This window comes from Lacerta agilis, chromosome 17 (assembly GCF_009819535.1).
Source record: "Lacerta agilis isolate rLacAgi1 chromosome 17, rLacAgi1.pri, whole genome shotgun sequence".
Lineage (NCBI taxonomy): Eukaryota > Metazoa > Chordata > Lepidosauria > Squamata > Lacertidae > Lacerta > Lacerta agilis.
Window position 1 is genome coordinate 19,425,643 of NC_046328.1, and position 12,216 is coordinate 19,437,858.

Consider the following 12,216-nt stretch of genomic DNA (forward strand, 5'->3'; position numbering starts at 1 on the left):
ATTCAGTATGGGACAACTTCCGACGTTGCTAAACTAGCAGAAAAGGAAAAAATGGAAATGGAGGGGAGTAACAAAAAATAGAGAGGGTTGTATCCAAGATACCACTAAGGGCAGATTCATATTGTAATGTTTAATAGATTGAAAGTACATAGCTTCCACCAAAGACTCCTGGGAACTGTAGCCTTCCTCGCACAGTGCTACAGTTCCCAGCGCCCTTCACAAACTTCAGCTCCCAGGATTCTGCAAGGGAAGCCACAAAGTTTCCATCTGCTGTGGATGCACTTTAAATGCATGATGTGGAATTTGCCCCGAGTTCGTCACTTAGCTTGTTCTGGTAGTGAAACATTTTGCTCCGTGGGCTTGTTGCTGTGCAAGAGACAGACGATGATGTTTTCTGCACAAAAGATTGCACGGTCTGTTGCCCACAGAGTTTCCGCTAGCGCAGCTGCTGTGTTGGATGCTGTGCAACTTTAAAACTTGGGCTCGTGGGCAGAAACACCGGACAGAGCCCAGAGAGGAAAAGAAGATCTCTTCCAAAACGGTGCAAAGAAATAACCGTGTCTCACCTGCAAAGCATCTCAAGGTGTTCCCTGGCCCCCCAGAACCGCCTGCCACCACAGGAAATAGGGTTTGTTAACTGCAATTTGTAATCTGCACATCTCTCTCATTGTGAGGGGACAGGTTGTCCTGTTTTCATTCCCATATATTCCAAGCAGTGGCAGTCAGTGCCCTTTGGCATTGGAGGTCCAACAGTAGGTGGCGCCAGAGCCAATGACAGGCAGAGCCAGTTTAATTATAACTTTGTCCACATCCTCCTCCCTGTTGAGTATTGCAAGGGATAACAGGTGGCAGCCAACACCCTTCCCTGGACTGGGTGTAAGTAAGAAGCTAGGGAGGTAGGAGGCTTGCCAAGAGCAGGCTGAGTTTGGCAGGGCTGTGCCCCATTCACTCCAAAGGACCGCCCACCCCTTCTGAATCTGAGATTCTCCAACAGAATGCTTAAGTTATTTAAGGCTGAATCCTTATCTAACAAGACATCACGTCGTTTGAAAGACTGTGTTTGGCTGTTCACCAACTAGCTTGTTCTGAATCCACCAGATCAAAGGAGTTCTTGCTGTTTCCAAACTGACAGTCCTGGGCTGTTTGCTTGCTGCAACCGTGTGATCAAATGCAAAGGGGTACTCAATGCTAAACTAACATATGTTCTACAGGCGCTGGGGAATCACAGGCTGAACGTTCGCAGTTTCCACAAAAGGTTTAACAGGGCGAGGAAGAGGCACACCTGCGGCGGGAGAAACTTTCTTGCACCGCAAGAGTTCGGCAGAGAAACCAGGAGATGTGATCAGGAGGGCCCCCACAGTTGTTGTATTGCACACACACCTCTCCTAGCACCGTGGCAAATTGCTAGGGCATGGCCCCAATCCACAGTGGGCCACAGTTGCACACCAGGGGCAAGGAACCTGCCTCCTGTCCTGTGCTACGAAAGAAACTTCCAATTCTGCGCCGGGAATAGATTCTGCGATCTCAGTTATACAAAATGCCCACAGTATCTCCTATTCCCACAGAACATATTCTCCAGTGTGCTTTTCTAAAATTAATTTCCCACAATTTATTGCAAATCGGCTACGTGAAGTCACCCATGAACACCAAAAGTGAGATGCAGCCAGGCACCTCATTGACTTCTACGGTTTTGGTGTCCTTTGCCTATGGGCTTTCAAGCCTAACCGTAAGGGACAGAAACTTTTAAAATAAGTGTTGGGGAACATTACTGGAGTCCCAACTCCCATCGCCCCTCACTATGGTTCATGCTAACTAGAACTGGGAGTCCAACAACATATGAGGGCCCCAGGTTCCTCATCCCTTTTATAAACACCCAACAGCTGAATTTTTCCAGGATGCTGTGCCCACAATCTGTGCTTCTACACATTTGTAACATGCACACACCCCCACACACAAAACCACTGTCCTAAGTGTGCCTTCTTTGTAAGGAGAAGGTGATTCAACAGAGGACACTTCGGGAATTACTTGTACATCTGGCACAGATTCGCGCAAGTGCCCTCAAGATGCTGTTGAACTACAACTTCCACCGTCACAGACCGTTGGCAATGCCGGCTGGGGCTGATGGGAGTTGGAGTCCAACATCCGAAGGGCACCATGTTGGATATAGACTGGGTGCAGCCAGGAGGAGATAAAATACATTTGTCCATCCTTTCTCTCTCTGTCTGTCTGTCTGTCTCACACCCTCTCTCTCTACAACCAACCCAACTTGCCTCCCAAGCCCCAACTCTGCATCCAAAGCCATCCAACTTGCAAGGCAGGCAATGGATCCCAGCGCCCCCTCCCCTTACTTATGTAAACACACCATTACAATACGGAACAAACATGGGGTGCTTGCGCCCCACCTAAGGGTGGTGGGGCACTAGGTCGGTTGCTGCCTTTGCTTCCTCTTCGTGGCGCTCAAAGGCATCGTGGGCCTCCTGCAGATCCTGAATGACTTCTAAGAGTTGGGCAGTAGCTGCCGTCCTCCGACCGCTTGCATCTGGGGGTGGGGCCAGAGAGGTGGAGGAGAAAGTGAGAGATGCAGAAGATTATTTGCGGCCTTGGAGCAGAGCTGTCAACCTTCCTTTTTTTTTTTGCATTGGGAAACGGCCATAGCTGTAAACTTTCTTTTTTTTGCAATGGGAAACGGCGCTGGAATAAGGGAATTTCCCGCAAAAAAAGGGAAAGTTGACAGCTATGCCTTGGAGGTACATATGCTCCATCGGGTATCCTCTCCCTTCAACTGTCAACAGAGAGCAGACATTCCACCAGGCTGCCTTGGCAGGAGAGATGGGAAACAGGTCTTGTTTCATCAGCTCCACCAGGAACCTCCTGCCCCTGAATTGTACCAGCTGGTCATTGTAGGAACAACTGTTTAGAAATGAGTGCCTGAGGTTTTTAAATATATTTTCCTCTTCCTTCCCTGTCCCTTTTTCCTTGTGTGCCGTGTTGTTGTGAGCCTGCATGGGCAGGGTTTGTCTTGTTCTGACTGCACATAAACCACTCTGAGGAACAGGGTACCCATGCTCTAAACGAATGAATGAATAATCTTCCAGAGTCCTGATGGATCAGTAGCCAACCCGGTGCCTTGTTTTGTGAAGATGTAAAAGTAGCATTTACTTATATAATCTGAAGAAGTGTGCATGCACACGAAAGCTCATACCAAGAACAAACTCAGTTGGTCTCTAAGGTGCTACTGGAAAGAATTTTTTTTATTTTGTTATATAATCTAGTTCTTGAAGCAGCCATTTCAGTAGCAAAAATGAAGGCAGGTTTATAACTACTATCTAAGTCTTAAAAGTTAAGCTCAAAAATGGTGTCTGAGCTGCAGAGCTCAGGCATCCCTATGAGGCCAGCTTTGAAGCACAATGAAAAAAGAGTAGGCTGCCCAGGCAGGAAGGAAGTATGTAGTGTTACAGCTTCCTGCCAATGCAGACAAAGGAAGTGATCTCACAGAGTTCTCTCTGGCATATTTTACAGAAAGGCTCTATGAGCTTCAGCCCCTTCATGTGCCTATCTGGCAAAACATTGATTGTTGGTTTCACTGCAATGATGTCCCACAAATCCCACACACTGAGTGTGCTGGGAACCACAAGGGATAAGGGGGCTCCTGTGCTTGGGGTTTCGGTGGCCACTGTGAGAACAGGAAGCTGAACTAGATGAGCCCCTGGGCTGATCCAGCAGGCCCTGCTTATGTCCTTATCGTGGGGCAGAGCCCCATTCACCTTTGTGGACCAGTCTCCATCGGCAATAGTCAGTCCACTGCCACAATATGTCAGTCTGAGCCTGGCCAAACGGACAGAACCTGGACGGAGAAAAGTGAAACTCAAGATTCAACCGAAGATGCTGTAGATTCAGACGCAGAAGTCTTCATCTAAGAGCCCACCGGGGATGGGAAGTGGCCTGTGTGGCCTTTGGTTCTCAGCACAGGAGCTGCATCCTGCTGGGCTCCTCTAGGAACTGCCAAGTCTTGTTGACCTTCAGAGAAGCTCCCATCCCATTGGCCCATCGTCAAGACTTTCATCTGGAGGCTCCCACCTCATCCCTCCTTATTACCTCAAGGACGCTTTGGTTTCCAGCTTCGTGAACATTGGTCAACCAACCAGGAGATGGAATCGTTCACACTTGATTAAGGACGCACAGAGCCCTCATTGTCATGCAATGGCAGAGCGGAAGAGACCTCACCATTCCCATGGATCTGGGAGACCCACTGGGGAGGGCCAAGGTCCTTAATTCCCACCTTTCAGAAGACCAAGGGGACGCTAAGTTGAGAGTTTAGAATTTGTCAGTTGGACACACAACAGAGCATAAAGCTGGCCCCACACTCCAGCACGGATTGGCCGAGCTGCTGTGATATCACTCGGCTTTTCCAAAGGGGAAGGAGAGAGAAGACCCGGCAACAAAAGGCTGGCAAACAGCAGCTTTTGTGAGGGGAGTGAAAGGTCAATTTGCTGGGAGTGCATCAACATGCCTCTTTTTGCTGGTAGCACAATGGTCTTTGAAACTATGAGGCAGTTCCTTCCCATGGGGGAGGTGCTGCAAGTTCTCTGGCAGAGGGAGCATGAAGATCTGCAGAAGGAGATCCTGAAGCAAACTCTTCAGTTTGTTGAGGGTGCTGAGAGTTGTTAGCAGAACCTCCCCCCCCCCACAGAACTACAATTCCCAGAGTTCCTTCGGTCCGCACAAATAGGTGGCTCCTGATCCTTCTTTCGATTTAATTATAATAATAATCTGAATTGTTGATTTTTTAATTAATTTCTAAATTTATTCTTTTAAAGCAATAATTATTAATTTTAATGTACTTTAATTTTAATACAGCCAACCCCTTTTAGATCAAATCTCAGATCAATTTTAAATTGCATTTATTATTGATTCTGTATGTGTCTTTTGTGTGTGTGTGTGTGTGTGTGTGTGTGTGCGTGCTAGTCGTCGACCGTAATAAAGTACTTGCCAGAGTTCCTTGAGAAGAACGATTCATTGTTAAACCACTCTGGGGATTGTAGTTCTGTGAGAGAAGTAAGGGGTCTCCTAACACACTTCTTCTTGGGAAGAAGCCAAATGGAAGCACTTGGAAAAACTCTCCAAGAACTACACAATCAGAGCATGTGCTACCAAAGCAAGGATCATGTCAGTGCCTCGTTGCTAAGCAACACCTCCACTCACAGGCTTGGCTAGTTGACTAACACAGAGTTAACCCTCAAGTTGCACTTGGTATGATCTCCGCTGTTCTCATTTAAGGATCCTGATGACTGTTTGTGGGCTGAGAAGGCAGTAAATTTAGGAGGCCTTTGTTTAAAGCACAGTGATGCTGGCAGCCAATGAGGCTGAGGACCACCGAGGCAAACCAGGACAGTTGGAGAGAGAGAGGCAGAGAGAATGCTGGATGCGGTAGTGAGACTTGCCAGCAACTCGCATCCTTATTACTCATTTCCTGCTGCTACCCAAGGCAGCCCACAGTTTTACATAACAGGCAGGATACAACAGGGAATAGGAAAAGGGAAATAAGCAGAATTCGTGTCCTGGAGCTGCTGACATTAGGCTGCTCTGGGAGGGGAGCATCCAAATGGCAGTGGGTCCCAGGGATGCTGACAAGAGGAGGTTTCACTGCCTCATCTCTTCCCTCTGAGGCAGCCAGGTGGGCACCAATTGGATCAAGCCCACTACCCAAGGGGCAGCCCACCTTTTTAGGCCTGTGGGAACATTTGGAATTTCGAGGGAGTTTTGTGGGTGCCGGCGGAACTGATCTGAGCCTTGAAAAGCCCATAGAGCTGAAGGAGGAAGTGAGATAGAGTGTCCCTCTTCCAACCTCCTCCTTCAGCTCTATGGGCTTTTTCAAGGGGGGAAAGGAGGTAACTATGCTAACCAGCTTGTGACCAAGGGGGCAGTGAGTGGGGTGGGGCTCATAGGCTTTGTGGGCATAAGGAAAAGACCAGAAGAGTACCACTATGCCCAAGGGCACCATGTTGGAAACAGCTGCTTGCTCGCTCTTCCTCTGGAGCAGGCATAGGCAACCTTCGGCTCTCCAGATGTTTTGGCCTACAACTCCCATGATCCCTAGCTAACAGGACCAGTGGTCATGGATGGTGGGAATTGTAGTCCGAAACATCTGGAGAGCCGAAGGTTGCCTATGCCTGCTCTGGAGGAAACTTCTAAAAGCATGTTTTAAAAATCACTATGCTGAGCGCAATAGCGAGAACAGAGACATGAAATCTGAAAAGGGTATCAAATTCCACTTCTCCACTTCTGCTCACACAAAAGCCAGCAACATTTAGTGACAACACCCCTCCCCACCCCCCAAAATGTCATGGGAACTGTTTATTATTTTATTTTAAAGGATTCTAAGCAACGCTGTTCAACCAGAAAGGCCCTCAGGACGATGAGTCATAAGTCAGCCCCTGTCCTCAGGCTTACAGTGCTGTGACCCAAAAGGCAAAAGGGAGGAGGAGGGAGGAGGAAAAAGGCAAACTCAGGCTTAAAGTTCTTGTAATGACCATAGAAGATGAAACGAGCGAAATCCAGGCGCTATGGCGATGGATGGATGGTAGTTCCAGAATGAGCCATGGCTACCCAGTGAAGCCTCACAGGCTGAGCCGCATCGCACACATCATGCAAGCATAAGCACAATGCCAGGAAGTCAAACCCTGGATTCAGAGGCAGATTAGTTTTCCGACTCAACTTACATCTCTGACAACAGAAGAGAAATAGAGACCTACCTTTCTGGGCCCCGCTGCTTTGCTCCTGTGTGGCCCCCGTGCTTGAAAACTCCAGGTATTTCTCCCTAGGGAAAGGCAGGAATAATTTGATACAGGGCTGCAAGCTAATTGATCGGCGCAATCAAACTCCCAAGGGCTTCAACCCAATACACTACAGGCAGGAGGCTTCTTCAGCCAGAGGGCAACCTTTTGAAGGCCACATGCCAGGGTGGGCGGAGACAGAGGCAAAAGTGGGTGGAGCAATGGATGTAAATTTTACCTCTGTAGAGTAGGCTAGTTTCTATACACACTCACATACCCTTATCTATCCCTCCATGCAGGCAAGCAAGAGGCTTCATCAGAGTTCAAGGGCACATTCCAGCCAGGCAAAGAACACTCAAGGAGGGTACGAGGCAGGGCTGGTCAGGGGTGTGGCCTGGTCAGGGGGTGTGGCCTGGTGAAGGAGTGTGGCCAAGCATCAGATAAAGAGCAGATGAATTGACTCTTGAGCTCAAGGTTCCCTTCCTTGCTATTTACACTTCCCAGGAAGCCAGTATCATTGAATGCAATGGGGCTTACTTCTGAGAAAACATGCATAGGACTGCATTTTCAATCTTTAAATTGCAGGCTTTGAAAAGCAAGCCAGCATGCAACAATTCTGCCCCCAAAGAAGCTCCAAGTGTCTATTTATTTAAGCTGATTTATTTAAGTTGGTTGAAAAAAATATATTAAAAAAATTGGGGGAGCATGCTAGTTCTGTTTCCACGGGAAATAATAGTTACCAACTCTAAGAACCACCTTCACTTTAAGGCAAAGGGACAAGGCATTCACACAAAGGAAACCCTTTTTATTTAAAAATAAAAATATATATACTCTATTTCTTTATTACAATTTTGCACTGGGAAATGTGCCGAAGGCCCAATCACCAGATCTGGCAGCAGGAAGCCATGCGCTATCCTCGCTTCTCTAGCAGATCGATGCTATCAATCACGCGGCTTGTTCAGATGGGAGCGACGTCACAACAGGCGCAACAACGGGAGAGTGAAGCAGCAATCAAAGGCTCCATCACTCATAGCCCAGAAGGCCCAGGCCCTCCGATTATCCATTACAGTTTTTACTTGAATTGACAAGACAAGTAATTAAACTCAAGAACCAGAGGAAATTGCCATTCATTCTACAGCCTGCTCATGTTCCTCCCTTAACAGGGGGTGGGATGGAAGAGATGACCACAAGCTTTGCATTACGCTTTGCGATGCCGATGTTGGATCCCTGCCATCTCTTGCTAAAACGGAGATAGGGACACAAGGAGAGACCTTCTGGATCAGGCCAGTGGCACACCTGGTTTAGCATGCGCCAGTAGCGGTTTAGCCATGCTCAGTGCTTTTTTTCGGGGGACGGGGACGCAGTGGTATGCATAACCCTAAACATTTTGTGAATCTCTGTACTTTTGTCCATTTACTGTACAGTGGTACCTTGGTTCTCAAACTTAATCCATTCTGCAAGTCCGTTCCAAAACCAAAGCGTTCCAAAACCAAGGCACATTTTTGCATAGAAAGTGATGCAAAATTGGATTAATCTGTTCCAGACTTTTAAAAACAACCCCTAAAGCAGCAATTTAACATGAGTTTTATTATCTAACAAGACCACTGATCCATAAAATGAAAGCAATAAACAATGTACTGCAGTCACACAATCAATCAGTAGCTGAACTGGGTTCCACACTGTCACAAAAGCAAAACAAAAAAGCCGCAAAAACAAAAACGCAAAATAAATAGCAAAAAGAGAAAGATCTCAGCGTAACACTAAAAATGGAAGTGTGGCACTCAAAACAGAAGTGTGGCACTCAAAACGGAGCACGTTCGGCTTCCGAAAAATGTTCGCACACCGGAACACTTACTTCCAGGTTTGCAGTGTTTGGGTTCCAAGTTGTTTGAGTACCAAGGCGTTTGAGAACCAAGGCACCACTGTAGTTGTTTTCCCCGATTTGAACTATAAAATGGTGGTTTTATTGAGTCAAAATGAGAGTACCCCTAAACATATTTTTTTTAAAGAAAAAAAAACACTGGTCATGCTGGCCACATGACCCGGAAAGCTGTCTGTGGACAAATGCCAGCTCCCTCGGCCTGAGCACCGCACTCCATAGTAGCCTTTGACTGGACTTCACCGTCCAGGGGTCCTTTTCCTTTACCTCTCAGCGTGGCCAACCAGATGCCCCAACGAAAAGCCCACAAGCAGGTCCTGAGCACAAGAGCCCTCTCCCCTCCTGGGGCTTCCAGTGTATTGTGTGGCTGTCGCCCTTAGCTGGATGTCCCAGGCGTTTGGCATGGATTACGATGAATTTGCTGTTTCTTTTCAAATGGGTTACTGCACTGCACATCATTTACCATAATGCATTCCCACCCCCAATTTTATGCTATGCTCTTACAATCAATAAAGTCATTTAAAGACTCCTAACGGTTAATAAATTAACAGTAACGATTTTACACTTTTCTGGATTTTGGCTCAGAAATGGGGAAATGGGGAGATGTAAACTTAATGAGAAATCCAGAACTATTGAAACGCAGTGGCGAAGCTGCATGCTCTGCTACCGGGGGCAGAGAGCAGGCGGGGGTGTGGCACCCCACCCGCGGGGGCATGGTGCGCACCCTGGGGGCATGGTATGCCACCCGTGAGGGCGTGGCGTGTGGCGCGCCACCTGCAGGGTTGTGGCGTGTGTTCTGGGGGTGTGACATGCTGCCTGTGGGGGCATGGTGCCCGGCATGCAGGGGTGTGTGTGGTGCGTGTTGGGGGGGGGGGGTGCCACAATGGCACCCTACTAGAATAGTGGTGCCAGGGGCGATCCGCTCCCTCCGCACCCACATTCCTCTGCCAGTGTTGAAACTGGCAGGCTGACACAGCCCTAGCCAAGATTAGTCCAGGATCAGATCTCGTGCATTAAAGCCAACAGAGAGCAAATAAATTTTGAACCATTTGGTGGTCAAATACTGAGCCATCACTGTTTCCCTGACATTTTTAACTGGAGCTGCTTTGGGTTGAATTTGGAAACTTCTTAGTACAAAGAATGTGCTCTGCTATTGAGCAGTGATGTTTTTCTCAGGCTTGAGGCCCCCTATGTGGTCTGTGATGTGATCTTGACCCTTATGATTTTTAAAAGCCAAATTGCCCCATCTTCCTCTTAGAAAACTGAAGAATGGCTGGTGTTGATAGCAGTGGAAATTCCTTAATGAAGAGGGGGCCTCTGGTGGGGACATCTGGTATTGCATGCCTGACTTTGGCTCCCTTAGGCCAGGTATATCTGACATGTTTATTGGCACCAGGAAGGCACCTTCATAGAATAATAGAACTGTAGATTTGGAAGGGACCCTGAGGATCATCTAGTCCAATGCCCTGCAATGCAGGAATATGCAGCTGTCCAACACAGGGATCGAACCTGCAACCTTGGCGTTATTTGCACCACGGTCTAACCAACTGAGCTATCCTCTTACATCACCCCTACTTGGTTTGTGGGCTCTTTGAGTTGTAGACCCATTCAAATTAATGGTTAGAACATGGCAATTGAAGGAAGCTTCCTGTTTTGCCTTCTGGTATAGTTCAGTCAGTAGAGAATTGAGGCTCTTTAAATCTCAGGGTTGTGGGTTCGAATCCCACGTTGGGCAAAAGCTTGTTGCATTGCAGGGGGTTGGACTAGATCAGGTGTCAGCAAACTTACCAGGCCACGGGCCGGTGCCTCCAGTGCCGATTGTGCGGAGGGCGGGGGAGCATGCGGGAGCACACTCCCATACACGTACGCACACACTATTTCCGGCACACTTCTGGGTCGGAGGAGCACCGGAAATAGCTTGTGCACATGCGCATGGGCTTCCTCTGACCCGGAAGTGCACTGGAAATGACACTTGCACATGCGCACAAGCTATTTCCGGTGCTCCTCCGACCCAGAAGTCCAACTCGATATAGTCCCTTCCAACTCTATAATTATATTATTCTAAGGCTTTATTCATATGCAAGATTTCCTACAACGGCAAAGGGTTGGACCTAATTCTATGATCTCATGATAAAGAGCTGATACCACAAAAAGTAGACCAAGCTCCCTCAACCTCGGCCCTCTGTATGTTTTTGGCCTACAACTCCCATGATCCCTAGCTAGCAGGACCAGTGCTCAGGGATGATGGGAATTGTAGTCTCAAAACATCTGGAGGGCCGAGGTTGAGGAAGCCTGAAGTAGACTTTTGGCTGCATGTCCTTTTCTCTTCGCCACACCCGTTAACGCCATTGGGTCTACTCTGAGTAGAACTAGCCCTATGCCTCCCCCGTGACCACGACTGCCACTGCCACCAGCATGACCCCCAAAGACATTTCTTGCTAGTGCATTGCCTTGCACACACCTTAGCTTGTCTCTGCCCAAGAGAAGCTGCCGGTACACCATCTGCGCCTCTGTGTCTGGGTCCAGTGGGTCGCTCCAGTCGCCGAGGGTCACCGCCGAGTGCGTGCGGCTGCAGCCCCGAACTGTAACCAAACCACAACCCATGAGGGAAGCTATGAGCGGCTGCACAGTGCAGGGCCTGATCTGGATTTGGGTGACTCACTTGTCCCAAAAGGATCTTATGTGTGTGTGTGGGGGGGGGGAATCCTTTAAAATAAGGCGGGATCTGCCAAAATACTGGGGACCCGGCCTCTGCTCAAGGGTGCTGAGTATCTGACCCCAGGCCTGGCAGTGGATGGTGCTCCACAGCTGTCAACCCTCCCTGCTGTTCCCCACTGCTATGGTGCTCATTGGGCAGACACCTGGGAGCCCAACAGTAGGGGGCGCCAGAGCAAGTGAGAGGTTAGAGAAGCCAGCTGGTTCTAGTTTTATCCCCAACCTCCTCCTCCTCCTCCAATCCTGCTGAGTATTACAAGGGGCAACACTGAGAATAAGCAGACAGTCAGCGCCCCCTCCCCCGGCTGGTTGTACAGAAGAGGGGCAGGCAAGTGGGAGCTGGCCGATAGCAGCCTAGGTTGGTGGGGCAGTGCCCCCTTTGCCCTAACTGTGCGTGCCTGCAAAGAAAGCAGGTCAGGTGACAACCTTGAGAAGTGGGGTAGGGGTGTGGGGAGGGAGAGGGGACAATTCCTAGGGAGGGAGGCTCCATCCCAATTGCACAGCAAACAAAGCTTGGTTGAAATTCAGATTTTAAAAACCACAACACCCGAATTGCACAAAGAGGTTGGCTCTGCGTTAGCCTTGCTAAGGTGCCTTTGATGCCCCCAGTCCTGCATACATGAGCACAGGCGAGAGCTAAGTTACCAGCACGGTTGGTCTGTAAACAGCAGGTCCACCGGCTGCCACGGAAGGCACCTGGGTGGCAAAAGGGCAGCAGGCACTCATTGGAGACCATCACTTTCCGGATAGCTGAGAGCCACTGGTTGAGCTCGTTGATGTTCTGCAGGAGAAAAGAGAGCACCGGTCAGTAGGTGGCGCCATTTCCCCTCACTCATTTGTTTGCTGATG

General features: G+C 48.8%; 1 protein-coding gene across 1 annotated transcript in view; it reads right to left on the minus strand.

Annotated features, from left to right (window-relative positions):
• Window positions 1-2,201: 2,201 nt before the first annotated feature.
• RASAL1 (RAS protein activator like 1) overlaps window positions 2,202-12,216 on the minus strand; it is a 54,913-nt gene continuing 44,898 nt past the window's right edge. Inside the window, exons 18-22 of the mRNA XM_033135992.1 lie at window positions 12,013-12,148; window positions 11,114-11,234; window positions 6,749-6,817; window positions 5,981-5,982; window positions 2,202-2,539 (exon numbers count right to left, since the gene is read on the minus strand). Of these exons, the coding sequence (XP_032991883.1) occupies window positions 2,403-2,539; window positions 5,981-5,982; window positions 6,749-6,817; window positions 11,114-11,234; window positions 12,013-12,148 (465 nt within the window). The 3' untranslated portion in view covers window positions 2,202-2,402. The remainder of the gene's footprint in view (window positions 2,540-5,980; window positions 5,983-6,748; window positions 6,818-11,113; window positions 11,235-12,012; window positions 12,149-12,216) is intronic.